Source organism: Sus scrofa, chromosome 6 (genome assembly GCF_054392235.1).
Source record: "Sus scrofa isolate SSC_HxYL_T2T_F1_AM1 chromosome 6, Sscrofa_HxYL_maternal_Yorkshire_Landrace_v2.0, whole genome shotgun sequence".
Classification (NCBI taxonomy): domain Eukaryota; kingdom Metazoa; phylum Chordata; class Mammalia; order Artiodactyla; family Suidae; genus Sus; species Sus scrofa.
The window spans coordinates 23,386,401-23,407,038 of NC_139388.1; the positions used below are offsets into that span (position 1 = coordinate 23,386,401).

At 38.8% G+C, this 20,638-nt stretch overlaps 1 protein-coding gene across 7 annotated transcripts in view; it reads left to right on the forward strand.

Annotated features, from left to right (window-relative positions):
* LOC146402252 (uncharacterized) overlaps positions 1–20,638 on the forward strand; it is a 1,625,488-nt gene that overhangs the window by 1,569,839 nt on the left and 35,011 nt on the right. For 2 of the 7 annotated variants that reach the window (XM_084959867.1, XM_084959868.1), the window contains one exon: positions 1,421–1,688. The exons of the other annotated variants lie outside the window; for them this stretch is intronic. In XM_084959867.1, coding sequence (XP_084815993.1) covers positions 1,421–1,530 — 110 coding nt within the window. In that variant the 3' untranslated portion in view covers positions 1,531–1,688. Of the gene's footprint in view, positions 1–1,420; positions 1,689–20,638 lie in introns of those variants that run through there. 7 annotated transcript variants of the gene reach the window in all.

Consider the following 20,638-nt stretch of genomic DNA (forward strand, 5'->3'; position numbering starts at 1 on the left):
TAGGCACTAGTTTAAATTGCTTAAAAATGTAAATATAAGAAGCTAGGAAAAATTAGGATTCAGTTCATTATATTTGCAGCGACAAATAAAGGGGAAAAAAGAGTCATGGAAAGATGCTGAGATGCTGATACCTGGTGGCAGATAATGATATGTTACTATATTCTGGATCAGTTAATTTCTCTGAATCATCTCTCAACTATTTATATTCCCAGGCTCTAGAGAAAATGAAGGTATAGGTATGCTACCTACCGGGTTAAATGGTACTTACTTTATTTCTTATAATCTGACCTTTATCAAGATTGACGAGAAGGCGTGCACGTTGCTTCAACAAATCTTGGAATGCCAAATCTGTATTCACTCTCCCGAGTCCTCTTGTGATATGCTAGGCTATAATCATCTACCCTCTGAGCTATCATCATGTTGGTTAAAGATTTAGTCCTCCTGTGACTAATCCTGGACTTCAGGGACTGTCAAGATATTTTCCATCTCATTTGAGAATGGAGGCAAAGTGTTCTGGAAAGAGAAGGCACAACAACAACAAGTGCTATGATGAAATCACTATTCCTGTTGGGTTTTTTGCTTCAGAAACTAAGATCAGTTAATCATTCCATCATTAATTGGAAACGTGTTTATCAAACCACCAGACATAATTCAGTAGCCTAGGTCAAGTTCTTGAGATGTGAGACATAGACAGGGATATAGAGATACAGAAGGAAGAGGAGAGGAGTGCCCGGGAGAGGTGTTAAAGAAGTGAGAGAGTACAGGGAGACTGAATGAGAAAGATTCATAGGGAAGCTATCAAAGATGAAAAGATGAGGCTACAGAGATGGCTGAGTGGAGCTGATACAAGGTAGCCAAGCTGAATAGAGACTGAAAAGGGTGCCATCGAAGAGTTTTGAGCAGGACAACAACATCAACAGAAGTACCTTCTTGAGTGATTACTGTGACTGGTATTTAGATAAACATGTGGAAAAATAAAGACTGAAAAGAAGGAAAACAGCTTGAGAGCTACAACAGAATTGCTGGTAAATAGGAGATGTATTAAGAGAAAACATATATGTATATAATTATATATTCAGGATTTTAGCTATAGGTTGTTGCTAGCAAAGCTGGACACTGCTACCATTTTTACTCCCCTACTAGGATGGTTCTTATCCATGGAAGCATTCTCCTTTCCTACTCCCCTCTAAGGTTAGGGGAACAAAAGGGAAGTGTCAGAATTTGGAGGATGAGAGCCACTGTTTGCATGTATTACCTTAGCTATTACTTGGCAGCAGTTCAATGAGATATGTAGAATGATGTAAACATTAAACACAGAAAAATACATTTTATAAGATTCATAAGTTATAAATAAAAGAACTACAGTCAGAACAAAAAACTATTGGCTCTAAAGTTCACACTTTCTGTCACTCTTGAATAGTGCCCACTGGATTTTGGAGAGTTAGGAGGAAAAGAGAAAACAAGACAAGGAAGAAAAGAGGGGAAGAAACCAAGAACAGAGAGAATACACACATCCTGGTATATACGTGACAGTAACATTTTGAATAAAAACATAACAGATAATAATTTTGGGCAGCTTTTGAAACAATGCAGAACATGTGTTACTGCAAACGAATGCAAAAGGTACTTTGTAATACCAGAACAGAGGGCAACCAACTGGAGTTTTGATTGAATACAAAAAATAAAAAGACAAACAAGGCAGAGATCTGAGAACCGGAATGGAATGGGTCTGAGGTTTGACATCAGGCAACTGTTTTTTGAACTTAGTCTATTCTAGGAAGGCAGTGAGGGTACCTCATAAGGAAGGCGGCACTATGGTCAATGGGATGAGAGAGGATTCAGCGTTTGATAAAGCAAATTCTGAAATTGCTTCTACTCATGTTATCATTCACTGCTGAGAACTTTGGTCTTATCTCTTCCAAAACATAAAAGAAGGCTGATTCATTTTAAAAGCGGTGCTCTCTTTGTCCCTCTGCAGTCCACTCAATGAGCTAATGTATTTAGAAAGCTTTTATCATGGAGCCAGCTTGGTTTCTCCCTTCCTCATACTAAGTAAATTTCAGTGAATTAAATGACTAAAAGCCATCTGCTTTCTATAAATAAGCTCTTCTAATACCTGGCAAATCTTAAAAGTCAAGCTGACAATGAATCTCAGCATGATCAATGATCCAAACTGTATAATTTATCTTCTGTTGAGGAATACTGGTTTTATGGTCAACAGAAAGAGGATGTGTTCATGTTTCTGACTTGGAGATCAGTGTTATATAGGAACCTCAATATTACTTTGGCAATCATTGCACATGCTGGTCCAGCTGTCAGGATTGGATATCTTCTACTGCAATGATGAGACAGCACCTACTCATCTTTAAATTAGTATCTTAAATGCATCTCCCTTGGGACAGCTGCTCTAATTCATTAGTAGACAATGTCTCATTTTCATAGAAGTAACAAAAATAAACTTACTGGTAATAAAAATAATTATTATCATTTAATTATTAAGTGAACATGAGCTAACTACTTATATGCATCATTTACATTAATTTCTCATGACAACTCTTGGAGAGAAATACAAATACTGCCTTAACTGTATGAGAAAAATAAAGCATAGAACAGTTTCATAGTTTAACCCAAAGCTATGCAGCTATGTAATGATGGAACAAAGTGTGGGACCAGAGCAACCTGAAATCAAAAGTATGTGTGTTAATCATTATGCTCTGAACATGCAAATACAGCACTTTCCTAATTGTATTACCTGCATTTATATCTTTGACTACCCAATAAAATAGAAATGCCTTGGGGGAGAGATCATATGTCATTCATTTTTGTTTCATTATTCCCTATGATAATGGCTTATAGCAGATATTCAATTAAACTTTTCAAAGCCTCTGTTCCAATTCTGTATAATAGGCATATTACAATTTGTTGAGAGGATTCTATGAATTATCACATGTTAAGATTTTAAGAGTTGTTTCTGGAACATAGGAAATTTGTAATAAATAGTAACTATAAATGAAGGAGTTTAGGACTAAGATGTTTGAAATATTTCTACCAAGATAATGACTCTTTGATAGTTAGAAGTTTACATGTGCTACCCCTTCCTAAGAATATTTTCCTGGAGAACTGATAGAACCTCTGTTTAGGCTAAATTATATGTTGGGTATTGGTTCAGTTAAAAAAAAAAATTCTTAAAAAGAAGACTCCTAGAAAATGTGTGTTCTGTGTGGGAATGTACATTGTGATTATCATGGGCAAGATAACAGGAGTCTGGAGCTTGGCTTCTTGTGTCATTAAAAATCATATGTATCTATTATTCTCTCTTCCACAGGCTTCAGTAAGCTTGTGATTTTTGTCTGTGGCTATGACCTTTCCCTTTTTTCTTTCTCTTTAACAAATATTTACTGAGTTTTTACTCTGTGCTAGGAATTGTACCAGGCACTAGATATACTGTGGTAAGAAACAGGAATAGCCCAGGCCCTCAAGAAGATTACAACCAGATGTTACCTTTTATGAACTTTTAAATTTAGTATGGGTGTTATATAAAAACTATAAATTCTAGGTGTACTTGGTATAGTAACCATAAATCTAAAACTTTCTGGGAAGTGCCTTGATTTCCTAACTTCAACGATTGTATTAATGATAAGAATGTTTTAGAAACTCCAGTGCCTCTATGTCCTTTTACATGTAGAAACATGTAAGTTGTTAGTTTTTGATTTGTGATTTCTAAAATATGGTCTTTCTTGAGATGGATCAATTACAAAGACCAGGGAGGAGGCTAGATGGCAGAAGAGTAGGGGGACATGCTTGCCCTCTCCCACAAACACAACAAAAAAACATCTACAGGAAAAATGTCTCGCACAGAGCAGCAACCAATTGCTGGCAGAAGAACCTAAGCTCCAATAATGGCAAGAATTTCATGACATTACCAGGTAAAACAAGAGAAAAGAGAAGAGTGAGAAAAGGAGAATCCAAGCTGGACAGACGCTCCTGAAAGGGAACTGCAGAGGAGAAAGGGATCCCGTCACCTACATTGACGGAAAGATCAACTGAACCAGAGGAATCTCCAGATGCAGAGAAGAGTGCAGCAGTAAGTTGGAGTTCTGAAAAGCAGAGTGAGAACTGAACAGATCATCTGACCTACGGGCACAGTCACCAAAAATTGAGACACCTGGGCGGGGGCTGGGCACCGAGACCTCGGCTCCAGAGGTTAGTCCCTGGGAAAGGGCTGGGGGGGGGGGAGGTGGAGCGGAGACTGCTTGGGAGGTCTAGAAACCAGTCTGTCAAGTTTGACGGGGCAGAGACTGCCTGGGAGACTAGAAAGCAGAGTATCGCAGGGAGAGGAATTGAATCATCTCAAGAAAGACCATATTTTACAAATCACAAATCAAAAACTAACAACTTATATGTTTCTACATGTAAAAGGACATAGAGGCACTGGAGTTTCTAAAACATTCTTATCATTAATAAGGGTGGGGAAGTGGAAAGCCACATCAGAGGGAACCTGGGAGAAGAGCCGGGTCTGCGCCAGTGTTGGGGAGGGGAGAGAAGAAGGGGTGGACCCCCAGAGAATATGCCCCACACCACAGCGAGCTTACCAGCCCGCTAGCTATCAGAAAGTTGTTCTTCCCACTGCATCCTCCCCACCCCCTGCCACCCATTACTTAAACAATGGACCTGGGGCTGCCTGCCATCTGGGAGGGCTGGCCTCAACAATTGCTGGAAGCCTACCACTGCAGGGGCTGTCCCTGCCCTGGCCTGCTTGCCCTTTGGAGGGGCTACACCCCTGCTGAGCAGGCACCAAACACCGCCAGCCCCCGGGAAAAGGCCTGCAGCCCATAAAAGCTAGAACAAGCTTGGCCAGGCCGTGAAATGATCTGCCTAATTCTTGGAAAGGCCTTCCAAGTCAGGCTGCCCTGGGGAAGAGACTCTTGGATTCGCAGTGGCCCAGCTAGCTGCTCCATCCCTCAGGGGGTGCTGCACTCCCGTGGAATAGCTGCTCAGCACTGCCAGCCCACTGGAGGAGCCCCTGCAGCCCAGAAAAAGCTAGAACAAGATCGGCCGGGCTGTGAAAAGATCTGCCTACATTCTTGGACAGTCCTTCCAAGTCAGGCTGCCCTGGGGAAAAGCCTTTTCGGTTCTCAGGGACCCAGATAGCTGCTCCAACCCTGGGGGGGCGCTGCACTCCTGCAGAACAGCTGCCCAGCACTGCCAGCCCCCTGCAAAAGCCCCACAGCCCAAAAACACCAGAGCAAGCTCTGCCTGACGGAGTGAAATCTGCTCCCATCGTGGTGTGGATCTCCCAGTCCTGTCTGCCCTCAGGAAGTCCCCCTTTGCTTCAGAGAGACCCTGTTACCCTGCCAACACTCCAGAAAAGCCACACTGCCTCAAAAAAGACTGACCAACAATGTGAGCCCTCAGGAAATATTCCACAGCAGTGACAAGTCAAACTCTGCCCAGTCACGGAGAGTACAACTCCACCTGGAAAAAGAAAACAACAAGCAAGATGAAGAAGCTGAGAAACCACCCCCAGTTAAATCAACAGGAGAACTCACCTAAAGCAGTCAATAATGAAACAGATCTCTGCAGTCTGAAAGACATGGAGTTCAAAAGAGAAATAGTGAAAATACTGAAGGAATTAAGAGAAGATATGAACAGTAATGCAGGTACCCTCAGAAAGGAACTAGAAAATATAAGGAGGAGCCAAGAAAAACTAGAACATTCATTTGCAGAGATGCAAACTGAACTAGGGGCAGTAAAAACCAGAATGAATAATGCAGAAGAACAAATCAGTGATATGGAAGATAGAATAATGGAAATCACCCAATCAGGTCAGCAGACAGAAAACCAAATCAAAAAACAGGAAAGCAATATAAAACACTTATGGGATAATATAAAGCGGGCCAATCTACACATAATAGGAATTCCAGAAGTAGTAGAAAAAGATAAGGGAAAGGAAAATATATTTGAAGAAATTATCACTGGAAACTTCCCAAATCTAAAGGATACTGAGTTCAAGATACAGGAAGCACAGAGGACCCCAAACAAGTTGAACCCAAATAGACCCACACTAAGACACATTATAACAAAAATGGCAAAAGTTAGTGATAAAGAGAGGATCTTAAAGGCAGCAAGAGAAAAGCAGAATGTTACCTACAATGGAACCCCCATAAGATTATCAGCTGATTTCTCTACAGAAACACTACAGGCCAGGAGGGAATGGCAAGAGATATTTAAAGTGCTAAAAGGAAAAAATATGCAACCTAGAATACTCTATCCAGCAAGAATATCATTTAAAATAGAAGGAGAAATAAAAATTTTTTTCAACAAACAAAAGCTGAAGGTATACAGCAATACAAAACCAAGGCTAAAAGAAGTACTGAAAGGGCTTCTCTAAACCAAAAAGAAAGAAAGGAAAGGAAAGGAGGAAAAGGGAGGAAAAAAAAAGAAGAAGAGGAAGAACTAGGATTGAGAAAACCACAATCAGAGAGCAGTCACTCAAATAAGCCAGCATACAGATTCAATCATGAACATGTTTCAAACAAAATAAAATTAAAAAGAGTCATCAAAATCATAAAATGTGGGCAAGGTATGTTAGGAAATAAATAGACCCTTTGTTTGTTTCTCTTCTTAATTTTAATATACTAATGAAGTGTTTGAACCTACAGGACCATCAGGCTAAAACACACAATTATAGGAAGGGGTTAGCATACTTAAAAAACAGGGCAACCACAAGCCAAAACCAAACATTGCATTCGTAAAAAATGAAAAAAAAAACACTCAAACAGATAATAACTGGAGACCATCCAACCAAAAAAAGAAAGGAAGAATGGAGAACCATAGAATCAACTGGAACCCGAGGTTCAAAATGGCAATAAATAATCATCTATCAATTATCACTTTAAATGTCAATGGACTGAATGCTCCAATCAAAAGACACAGAGTGGCTGAGTGGATAAAAAGGCAAAAACCTTCCATATGCTGCCGACAAGAAACTCACCTTAGGACAAAAAATACATATAGATTGAAAGTGAAGGGGTGGGAAAAAATATTTCATGCCAATAGACATGACAGGAAAGCAGGAGTTGCAATACCCATATCAGACAAAATAGACTTTAAAACAAAGACATAAAGAAAGACAAAGAAGGACACTATTTAATGATTAAGGGATCCATCCAAGGAGAGGATGTTACTATCGTCAACATATATGCCCCAAATACAGGAGCACCCAGATACATACAACAAATATTAACAGACATAAAGGGAGAAATTGATGGGAATACAATCATAGTAGGAGACTTTATACCCCACTCACACCAATGGACAGATCCTCTAAACAGAAAACAAGTAAAGCAACAGAGATCTTGAAGGAAACAATAGAAAAGTTAGACTTAATTGATATCTTCAGGACACTACATCCAAAAAAGTCAGAATACACATTCTTCTCAAATGCACATCGAACATTCTCAAGAATCAACCACATATTGGGAAACAAAGCTAACCTCAACAAATTTAGGAGCATAGAAATTATCTCAAGTATCTTCTCTGACCACAATGCCATGAAATTAGAAATCAACCATGGGAAAAGAAATGAGAAAAAAACTACTACATGGAGACTAAACAACATGCTACTAAAAAACCAATGGGTCAATGAAATCAAGAAGGAAATTTAAAAATAACTTGAAACAAATGATAATGAAGACACAACCTCTCAAAATCTATGGGATGCTGCAAAAGCAGTGCTCAGAGGGAAATTTATAGCAATCCAGGCCTTTCTCAAAAAAGAAGATCCCAAATTGACAACTTAACCCTCCACCTAAACGAATTAGAAAAAGAAGAACAAAAAAGTCCTAAAGTCAGCAGAAGGATGGAAATTATAAAGATCAAAGAAGAAATCAATAAAAAGGAGATTCAAAAAACAATAGAGAAAATTAATAAAACTAAGAGCTGGTTCTTTGAAAAGGTAAACAAAATTGACAAACCCCTGGCCAGACTCACTAAAAAGAGGCGAGAAAGAATTCAAATAACCAAAATTATAAATGAAAAAGGAGAAATCACAATGGATACTGCAGAAATACAAAAAACCATAAGAGAATACTATGAACAACTATACGACAACAAGTTTGACAATCTGGAAGAAAAGGACAATTTTCTAGAATCTTACAGCCTGCCAAAACTGAATCAAGAAGAAACAGACCAACTGAACAGACCAATGACTAGAAATGAAGTTGAAGAGGTCATAAAAACACTCCCTACAAATAAAAGTCCAGGACCAGATGACTTCACAGGCGAATTCTATCAAACATAAAGAGGAACTCATGCCCATCCTCCTTAAACTCTTTCAAAAGGTCGAAGAAGAAGGAATACTCCCAAAGACATTCTATGATGCCACCATCACCCCAAATCCAAAACCAGTTAAAGATACCACCAAAAAAGAAAACTATCGCCCAATATCTTTGATGAATGTAGATGCATAAATTCTCAACAAAATCTTAGCCAACTGAATCCAACAACATATCAAAAAAATTATACAACGTGACCAGGTAGGGTTCATCCCAGGTTCTCAAGGATGGTTCAACATACGCAAATCAATCAACGTCATATACCACATTAACAAAAGAAAAGTCAAAAATCATATGATCATCTCAATAGATGCAGAAAAAGCATTTGACAAAGTCCAACATCCATTCATGATCAAGACCCTCGCGAAAGTGGGTATAGAGGGAACATTCCTGAACATAATCAAAGCCATTTATGATAAACCCACAGCAAATATAGTATTCAATGGGGAAAAACTGAAAGCCTTCTCACTCAAATCTGGAACAAGACAGGGATGCCCACTCTCACCACTGCTTTTTAACATAGTTTTCGAAGTCCTAGCCACAGTAGTTAGACAAACAAAAGAAATAAAAGGCATCCATATAGGAAGAGAAGAGATAAAACTGTCACTGTATGCAGACGACATACTATACATAGAAAACCCTAAGGACTCAACCCAAAAACTACTTGAACTGATAAACAAATTCAGCAAAGTAGCAGGCTATAAAATTAACATTCAGAAATCAGTCATGTTTCTGTATACCAGCAATGAAATATTAGAAAAGGAATACAAAAATATGATACCTTTTAAAATTGCACCTCACAAAATCAAATACCTCGGAATACACCTGACCAAGGAGGTAAAGGACCTATATGCCGAGAACTATAAAACTATAATCAAAGAAGATGTAAAGAAATGGAAAGATATTCCATGTTCATGGATTGGGAAAATCAATATTGTAAAAATGGCCATACTACCCAAAGCAATCTACAGATTCAATGCAATCCCTATTAAATTACCCATGATATTTTTCATAGAATTAGAACAAACAATCCAAACATTTATGGAACAACAAAAGACCCAGAATCGCCAAAGCAATCCTGAGACACAAAAACCAAGCAGGAGGCATAACTCTCCCAGACTTCAAAAACTATTACAAAGGCACAGTCATCAAAACAGTGTGGTACTGGTATCAAAACAGACAGACAGACCAATGGAACAGAATAGAGAACCCAGAAATAAACCCTGACACCTATGGTCAATTAATCTTTGACAAGGCAGGCAAGAACATAAAATGGGAAAAAGAAAGTCTATTCAGCAAGCTTTGCTGGAAAACCTGGACAGCTGCATGCAAAGCAATGAAATTAGAATACATGCTCACACCATGCACAAAAATAAACTCAAAGTGGCTGAAAGACTTAAATCTAAGACAGGACACCATCAAACTCCTAGAAGAGAACAGGCAAAACACTCTCTGACATCAACATCAAGAATATTTTCTCAGAGCAGTCTCCCAAAGCAATAGAAATTAGAGCAAAAATAAACCCATGGGACCTCATCAAACTGACAAGCTTTTGCACAGCAAAGGAAACCCAAAAGAAAACAAAAAGACAACTTTCAGAATGGGAGAAGGTAGTTTCAAATGATGCAACGGACAAGGGCTTAATCTCTAGAATATGTAAGCAACTTATACAACTCAACAGCAAAAAAGCCAATCAACCAATGGAAAAATGGGCAAAAGACCTGAATAGACATTTCTCCAAAGATATACAGATGGCCAACAAACACATGAAAAAATGCTCAACATCGCTGATTGTAAGAGAAATGCAAATCAAAACTACCATGAGATACCACCTCACACCAGTCAGAATGGCCATCATTAATAAATCCACAAACAACAAGTGCTGGAGGGGCTGTGGAGAAAAGGGAACCTTCCTGCACTGTTGGTGGGAATGTAAACTGGTACAGCCACTATGGAGAACAGTTTGGAGATACCTAGAAATCTATACATAGAACTTCCATATGACGCCACAATCCCACTCTTGGGCATATATCTGGACAAAACTCTACTTAAAAGAGACACATGCACCCGCATGTTCATTGCAGCACTATTCACAATAGCCAGGACAAGGAAACAACCCAAATGTCCATCAACAGATGATTGGATTCGGAAGAGGTGGTATATATACACAATGGAATACTACTCAGCCATAAAAAAGAATGACATAATGCCATTTGCAGCAACATGGATGGAACTAGAGAATCTCATCCTGAGTGAAATGAGCCAGAAAGACAAAGACAAATACCGTATGATATCACTTATAACTGGAATCTAATATCCAGCACAAATGAACATCTCCACAGAAAAGAAAATCATAGACTTGGAAAATAGACTTGTGGCTGCCTGATGGGAGAGAGAGGGAGTGGGAGGGATCGGGAGTTTGGGCTTATCAGGTACAACTTGGAATAGATTTACAAGGAGATCCTGCTGAGTAGCACTGAGAACTATGTCTAGATACTCATGTTGCAACAGAAGAAAGGGTGAGGGGAAAAAATGTATACATGTAAGGATAACTTGTTCCCCTTGCTGTACAGTCGGAAAAATAATTAACGTAATGTAACTACATTAAATTTAAAAAAAATAAATTAAAATAAACATTCAAAAAAAAAAAACAAAACAAAAACAAACAAACAAAAAAACAAAGACCATACAGTGAATGAAAACTAAAGTAGAGTATTTGGCCAGTAGCATTTATGAAGCCCTAATAATGTCTGATGAAAGATACTAAGAGATAACTTTTAGACATAAAACACAGAGCAAGGAGGTCAACCCGCATATGTGAACAAGAAAGATACAGTGCATTAGTCACTTCATGCAAAATATTCCACCTATATATTGTTTCTGATCTTTTATATTCCATACTGCATGATAAATTGCTGTATATTAAGAATGTTAATCCAAAATAAGAAGGAAGAAAAAGGAAGAACTGAGAACAGAGATCAGATCAAGATGGCTGAGTAGCAGGACCTGGAGCTCACCTTCCCATACAGGTACACAAAAAAAAATCCAGATGTAGAATCATTCACACAGAACATCTACTGAATATTGGCAGAAGACCTCAGACTTCCAAAAGAGCGAGAAAATCTCCACATAACTGAGTAGGACAAAAGAAAAAACAAGAGAGCAGAATCAGGACAGGATCAGAAGCCCTGGGAGGGAGCTATGAAAGAAGGAAAGGTTTCTGTATACTAGGAAGCCCCTTGATTTGTGGGGAGATTAGCTGGGGAAGAAGAGGAGCTCCAAAGCTTTGGAAAAAAGCACAGCTGCTGGTCTGAGGACAAAAGAGAGATAAAGAGACAGTTAGTGCTGCTGCTTGGCTCGCCCCAGCCTGAGACACTTTTATTCTGGAGCAGGCAGGATCTGGGTGCTGACATTCAGAGGACAGACACAGGGAGGGAGAAGACTTGAGTTGGCTGCATGGAAACAGCTTTAGGGGGAGAGGGTGTGGTGCTTCACACCTAAGGGAATGTGGGAAGAGGACTGGGCCCACCAGAGAAACAAGGTACCATTGTGGGGGAGTTCAAGAGTAGAGGGTGGGACTGTCATAGGAGCTTCCTTTTTCCACGTGGACAGGCTCTCAGGCTTTCATGGGCTATGGGGGTGGGTGCAAGCTGCAATAGCCATCTCAGACTCCAGAAGGAGGCACAGCCCATCACCACAGAGGGTCCCCTAAATGGGCAAGACCTACTGCCTCTGCCTCCCAGGGAGTACATATAGCCCATTGCTGCTGCCACTGGTGCCAAGGGCCCCATGTCCAGGTGCTGGCCATCGGTACCACAAGCCCGGGGGTCACCACCATTGCCGAGTGTGCCATGGCTGTATACCACCTGCCACCCCCATAGGAGTTTCCACAGCCCACTGCCATAGCCACTCCTGAAGGCCCTGCAACCAGATACCACCCACCATCTCCACCTCCCAAAGGGATGCTGCCAAGGGCCCTGTGACTAAGCATCACTCCATTGCCCCCACCTCCCTGGGAAAATGTGTGGGAGTGCACCTGCATGCCCCCTATCAAGGGGATACTGGCCTGCACATGCTGAGGAAAGAGCAAGCATTCAAACCAAAAGAAACTTGGTTTTTTGTCACACCAAAAAAATTAGTAAATCCACATAAGCTATCTATTTAAATAGTCCTCCAAGACAATGGTAGGTAATGGTTTCCCCTAAACTCAAAGAGGAAGAGAAATATAAGCAAAATTAAAAGGCAGAGGAACTATTCCCAGTTAAAAACAGGAGAATTCATCTGAAGGAGCAAACAATAAAACAGACCTGTTCCATGTAAAAGACACTGAGTTTAAAAAGAACGTAATGAAAATACTGAAGGAATTAAGAAAGGCAACAGACAGAAATGCAGATTGCTGTAAAAATAACTAGAAACTTATTTAGAAGGAGCCAGGAAAAATTTGAAAATTCATTTGCCTAGACAAAAGCTGAGATAAAAGCAATGAATGGCAGAATTAATGATGTAGATGAATGAATAAGTGATTCAAAAGAAAGAATAATGGAAATCACCCAATCAGGACAACAGAAAGAAAGCCAAACAAGCAACAACAGCAACAACAACAAAAAAAAGAGAAAGCAACTAGATATCTATGGGATAATATAAAACATGCAAACCTACATTTAACAAGGATTCCAGTAAAATAAAGAGAAGACAGATTGAAAATGTATTTGAAAACATTATAGCTGAAGCTTTCCCAAATCTAAAGAGAAGAAAACAGCCAGACACAGAAAGCACGGAGGGTCTCAAATGAGATGAACCCAAATAGACCTACCCATATTATAATAAAAACAACAAAGGTGAAAGATAAATAGAGGATTCTAAGGGTAGCAAGAGAAAAACAGAGTTAATTTACAAGGGAACCCCCATAAGGCTATCAGCTGATTTCTCTACAGAAACAGTACCAGCAAGATAGGAGTGGCAAGATATACTGAAGTTCTAAAAGGGAAAAATTCACAACCTAGAATACTCTAACCAGCAAGATTATCATTTAGCATAGGAGGAGAAATAAGGAATTTCTCAGATAAGTAAAAACTAAAATAATACACCAATAATAAACCTATCCTAAAAGAAACCTATTTGTGAAAGTCATAAAAACAAGGATTGGCAAAATGATAAATATGAAAATGTAAAAAAGGTTATCAAAATCATAAAATGTGACAAAGGAGAGTAAGAAAACACAGACTTTTTTAAAGAATGTTTGAGCCTATAGGATTAGCAGTCTAAGGCAAAGAGATATAGGAAGGTATTAACATACTCAGAAAAACAGGGCAACCACAAAGCAAACACATACAACACATTTAGAAAAACAAGAAGAGAAAACAAGCATAAAATAAAATTGAAAAATCATCAAATCATGAAAATAAGAAAGGAAAAAGAAACAGAATCAAGTGGAAAACAGATTTAAAATGGCAAAAAATGGGAGTTCCCGTCGTGGCGCAGTGGTTAACGAATCCGACTAGGAACCATGAGGTTGTGGGTTCGGTCCCTGCTCTTGCTCAGTGGGTTAACGATCCGGCGTTGCCGTGAGCTATGGTGTAGGTTGCAGACGCGGCTCGGATCCCACGTTGCTGTGGCTCTGGTGTAGGCCGGTGGCTACAACTCCGATTGGACCCCTGGCCTGGGAACCTCCATATGCCGTGGGAGCGGCCCAAGAAATAGCAACAATAACAACAACAACAACAACAAGACAAAAGACAAAAAAAAAAAAAAGGCAAAAAATACATATGTATCAATAATTACCTTAAATATCAATGGACTGAATGCTCCAATCAAAAGACAGAATAGTGACTGAATTAAAAAAAAATAAGAGCCTACAATATGCTGCTACAAGAGAGCCACCTTAGGACAAAGGACAAACACAGATTTAAAATGAGGGCCTGGAAATAGAAATTTCATGCAAACTGAAATGGCAAATAAGAAGGAGTTTCAATATTCATGTTAGACAAAATAGAGTTTAATGCAAAGTCAATAAAGAAAGATAAAGTAGTTCATGCTGTGACATGGTTAAGAATCTGACTCTAACAGTTCAGGTTGCTGCAGAGGTACAGGTTTGATCCCCAGCTGGACACAAGGGGTTAAAGGATCCAGCATTGCCACAGCTTCTGCGAGGTTGCAGCTGAAGCTTGGACTCAATCCCTGGCCTAGGAATGTCCATATGCCACGGGGAGGCAATTAAAAAAGTAAAAATAAAGTACACTATATAATGATAAGAGGATCAATAAAAGAGAATTTTATATACACCAACATATACGTAATAATATAGGAGCACCCAAATACAAAAAAAAAAAAAAAGACAAATTCTGAGACATAAAAGGAGAAATTGATGGGAATACAATAATAGCAAATTTTAACACCCTCTCACATCAATGAACAGATCTTCTAGACAGAAAAATCAGTGAGGCCACAAAGATCCTAAATGACACAATAGAACTGTTAGACTTAATTCATATTTTCAGGACACTACATCCAAAAAAAGAGAAAAAAACAATATATTTCATTTTCAAGTGACCGTGGAACATTCTCTACGACTGACCATGAAACCAACCTTAACAAATTTAAGAGTATAGCAATTATTTCAAGCATCTTCTCTGACCACATCATGAAACTATAAATCAACCACAGGAAAAGAAATGAGAAAATATTGACAACATGGAGACTAAACAACGCACTACTGAAAATCCAACTGGTCAGTGAAGAAATCAAAAAGGAAATGAAAAAATACCTTGAGATAGGAGTCCCCATTATGGCACAGCAGAAATGAGTTCAACTAATATCCATGAGGATGTGGGTTCAATCCCTGGCTTCACTCAATGGGTCAGAGATCCAGCATTGCTGTGAGCTGTGGTGTAGGGTGCAGATGCAGCTTGGATCCCAAGTTGCTGTGGCTGTAGCATAGTCTGGCAGCTGCAGACCTGATTTGACCCCTACCCTAGGAATTTCTGTATGCCATGGGTGCGATCCTAAAAAACAAAAAAAGAAAAAGAAAAAGAAATACCTTGAAACAAATGACAATGAAAAAGCAACCATACAGAATTTATGTGATGCAGACAGAAAAATCAGTTCTTAGAAGATAGTCATAGTAATATAAGCCTTTCTCAAAAAACAAGAATAATCTCAAATAACCTAACTTACCGCCTAAAGAATTAGAAAAAGAAGAACCAACAAAATTTAAAGTCAGCAAGAAGGAAGGAAAGGAAATAAATATCAGAGAGGAAAAAATAAAATAGAGATTTAAAAATAGTAGAAAAAATCAATCAAACCAAGAGCAGGTTTTGTGAAAGAGTAAAAAAAAAAATGACAAACCACCAGGCAGCAACACTAAGAAGAAAATAGAACCCAAATAAACGAAATAAAAAATTAAAAAGGAGAAATCTCATTAGATACCACAGAATTTTTTTTAGAGAATGTTATAAACAATTATATGCCAACACATTTGACAACCTGGAAGAAATGGAAAACTTTCTAGAAACATATAGCTCCCCCAAAATGAATCAAGAACACACTTTTTTTTTTTTTTTTTTTTTTTTTTTTGGCTCTTTATAGCCAAACCTGTGGCATATGGAAGTTTCCATGCTACAGGTCAAATCCGAGCTGCAGCTTCCAGCCTACACTATAACCACAGCAATGACAGAACCGAGCTGCATCTGTGACCTACACCACAGCTTGTGGCAAGGCCAGATCTTTAACCCACTGAGGGAAGCGTGGGATTGAACCTGCATTCTCATGTATACTAGTTGGGTTCTTAACTCACCGAGCCACAGTGGGAACTCAAAGAAGAAACAGATAATTTGAACAGACCCATCACTAGAAATGAAATAGGATGTGTAATTTGAAAACTTTCTACAAAAAAAAAAAAAAAAAAAAAAAATTCTAGGACCAGATGGCTTCACAGGCAAATTCTACCAAACATGCAAAGAGATCCTATACCCATCCTGTTCAAATTCATCCAAAAGATTGAAGAAGAGGGAATAATCCTCCCAAAGATAATTTTATGAAGCCACTATCAAAACAAAAAAAAACAAAATTATAGGCCAATACCTTTGATGGATACAGATGCAAAAGTTCTCCTTTTTATTTCTTTCTTTCTTCTCTATTTTTTCCTATTTTGGCCTCCCAATGGGATATGGAGTTCCTAGGCCAGGGATCAGAAGTGATCCATAGTTGCAACCTAAGCTATGTCTGTGGCAGCACCAGATCCTTAATCCACTGTGCCATACCAGTGATCAAACCTATGTTCCAGCACTCCCAAGAGGCTGCTGATCCCATTGCACCACAGCAGGAACCCGTAGTTGCAAGAATTCTTAAGAAAATTCTGGCACACTGAACTGAACAACAAAAAATGTAATCTGCCATGACCAAGTGGGATTCATCCCAATTTCACAAGAATGGTTCAACATATGCAAATCAATCTAATAAACCACATTAAAAAAAGAAAAGTAAAAATCACATGATTAACTCAATATATACAGAAAAAGCATTTGAAAAAATTCACCATTCATCCATGATAACAACTCTTGCCACAATGGGTATAGAGACAATTTCTCAACATAATAAAATCCATTTATGACAAACACAAAATCTGTTTATGACAAGCTGATATAATATTCAACAGAGGAAAGCTGAAAATCTTCCTGCTAAAATATGGAAAAAGACCAAGATGTTCACTTTCACCATTTCTATTCCATATAGTTTGAAAATCCTAGCCACGACAATCAGACAAGGGAAAAAAAGTAAAACATTTCCCAATGAGAAGAGCAGACATAAAATTTTCACTATATGCTGATGACATACTATCTATAGAAAACCCTGACTACACAAAAAGTACTAGGTCTAATAAAGGAATCCAGAAAAGTAGTAGGATACAAGATTATCATTGAGATATCAGTTGCATTTCTGTATACTAATAATGAAATATCAGAAAGGGAATTTAAAAATCCATTTTAAAATAACACCCCAAAATATAAAATACTGAGGAATAAACCTGACTCCGGAGGTGAAATATACACCTTTATATTTAATGTTGTAAAACATTAATAAAGAAAACTAAAGATGATTCAAAGAAATGGAAAGATACCCCACACTCTTAGATTATAAAAATAACATTTTAATACAGTATAGCATAAACCCAGGCACTTATGGTTAATTAATCTTTGACAAAGGAGGCAAGAATATAAAATGGGGAAAAGACAGTCTCTTCACCAGGTAGAACTGGGAAAACTGGACAGGTGCATGTAATCAATAAAACTAGAACACATCCTCATACCACAGACAAAAATATACTCAGAATGGCTCAAAGACAAACATAAGACAGAACACCATAGAAGAGAACACAATAAAGTATTCTCTGATATCAACCATACAAATGTTTTATTTGGTTAGTCTCCCAAGGCGGTAGAAATAAAAATAGAAATAAGCCAATGGGACCTAATAAACCTAAAATCTTTTGCACAATGAAGTAAACCATAAACAAAATGAAGAGAAAACTCACAGAATGGGAGAAGGTATTTGCAAATGATGCAATCAATAAGGACTTCATCTCCAAACATATAAACAACTCATGAAACTCAGCCAAAAACAAAACAAAAACAAACAAAAAAAAAAACCCAATGGGAAAATGAAGAGGAGACCTAAATAAACATTTTTTTTTTCTTTTTAGGGCTGCACCCATGGCATACTGAAGTTCCCAAGCTAGGAATCAAATCAGAGCTATAGCTGCCAGCCTATACCACAGCTCACAGCAATGCCGGATCCTTAATCCACTGAGTGAGGCCAAGGATTGAACCTGTATGCTCATGGATCCTTATCAGGTTCGTTAACCACTGAGCCATGAAGGTAACTCTAAATAGACATTATTCCAGTGAAGACATACATATGTCCAGCAGGGACATAAAGATGCCTAACTGCTAGAGAAGTGAAAATCAAAACTGCAATGAGGTATCACATCATACCAGTCAGAATGACCATCATCAGAAAAATCTATAAATGACAAATTCTGCAGAGGATGTGGCGAAAAGGGAACACTTCTACACTGGTGGTGTGAATCTAAGTTGGTGCATCTACTATGGAGAAAAGTATGGAGGTTCTTCTGAAATCTAAAAATAGAATTACCATATGATCCATCCATCCACTCCTGGGAATATGGTAAAAAACAAAAAAACAAAAAAACTGTAATTCAAAAAGATACACACACCCCAATGTTCATAGAAACACTGTTCACAATAGCCAAGATATGGAAACAACCTAAATGTTCACTGACAGATGAATGGATTAAGAAGATGTACATATATACAATGGAGTACTACTCAGCCATGAAAAAGAACAATAAAATGGCATTCACAGCATGGATGCAACTAGAGAGTATCATACTCAGGTAAGTTGGAGAAAGAAAGACAAATACCATATGCTATCCACATATATGTGGACTCTAAATATGGCACAAATGAACCTATCTACAAAACCAAAAGTGATTCGCAGACATGGAGAACAGACTTGTGGTTGCCAAAGGGGGAAGGAGAGTGACAGACTGGGAGTCTGGGGCTTAGTAGACACCAACTATTACATTTAGATTGGATATACAATGAGATCCTGCTGTACAGCACAGGGAACTATGTCCAGTCTCCCAGGACAGACCATGATGGAAAAGAATATAAAATACAATCTATCTATATAGACATGGATAGATTGATATAGATATATCAATAGATAAATAATTGAGTCACTTTGCTGTACACCAGAAATTGGCATGACATTGTAAATCAAATATACCTTTATAAAAAAAATTAAAAAGGGAACTGAGTTGACAATAGGGGTAAGGAAGACTAATGAATAAAAATGTGGTTCAAAAAAGATAGGGGGAAAAATTGAGTTGAATTCCATTTTATTCAAAATACATTATGAAACTAGAGCAACAGGATTCATTGAGTTGGGCATTGTGGATCAAGATGGCAGAATAGAAGCATATGGAGCTCATCTCTCCCCACAAGTAACTCAAAAATACATCTATATATGGAACAATTCTCATGCAACACTTACTGAACATTAAAAGAAAGCTGCAAGAAAGATCACCATGAAACCAGTTAAGATTAAAGAAAAATAATAGGAACTGGGATGGAGACCTGTGTCCCTGGAAGGGAACTATGAAAGAAGAAATGTTTCCTCACTCTGGGAGGCTCCCTTGTACTGGCTGAGAGATTAGCTAGAAGAGAAAGGGAGTTTTTTTAGAGTACATTAGCCAGCTTGAATCAGGCAGAATAGAGAGAGACGAGCACATAGGGTCCTGGCCATCCTGCTGCATTCCCCAGACTGAGATGCTTATCTACTGGTGTTCATGGTGGCTGAGTGCTGGAATTCAAGCTTCAGTGGACCAGACTGGAGGGAGAACTGTGGGGAGACAATCTGAAAGGGCTGGAATATGGCCTGGACTTCAGTGGTGGTGTGGACAGGATCGATGCCAGCTTTGCCGTATAAGCCTCATTATTAATGGGTGCACAAAAGGGGGACAGGGCCCGCTATAAAAGCGTCAGCCTCAGTGTGCTCACAGCAAGCTCTGGTTCTACCACTTTGCAATCTGGGAACATTCAACAGGTGACTGTTGCCCACAAATGGAGGCAGGGCTGAAATATAAGCCCTACTCAGTAGTTTTGTGACCTTAAAAGATTTACTCTACCTGCACCTTTGTAAGCTCAGTTTCTCCACAACATCTGAGCAAATTACTGGTTCTCCCATTGCTAAGACCAATCCAAGAGTTAGCAGCTGTGAACTTTCCAGGTGCATGCACTCAGAGGTGTGGCCAGGTTTGGGGCTGACTTTGTACCTCCTATGGTGTGTCCAGGTGCCCGATTTTTGGCAAGTCTGCACTGGTGCCTTTGTGAGCACAGCACCTGAGTTATATAATACAAGACAAACTGCTGGCATTAGCATGGCTGAGGCAGGGCCAAGGACAGTGCCAACAATAGTGTATTTTGTGAATCCACATGACAGGTGACACCCCAGACTGTACTTGTATGGACAGCTTCTGTGGGGGAACAAGAATGACTCTTCTCCCAGCTTAAGTTCTATGGTTCCTCCTATCCCACACCACAGCTCAGAAGTGCATCTATGGGCTTCTACTCTAACAACTTGAGAGCAGATCCTGCCCCCACCTAAGATGTGATAGCCACAGAGCAAACAGGCAGTCTTATACAACATTTAGTGCAGTCTGGTCACAACAACATGAATTACCCACCCCAAGGATGTAACAGCCAGCACACACATTCAGGAAA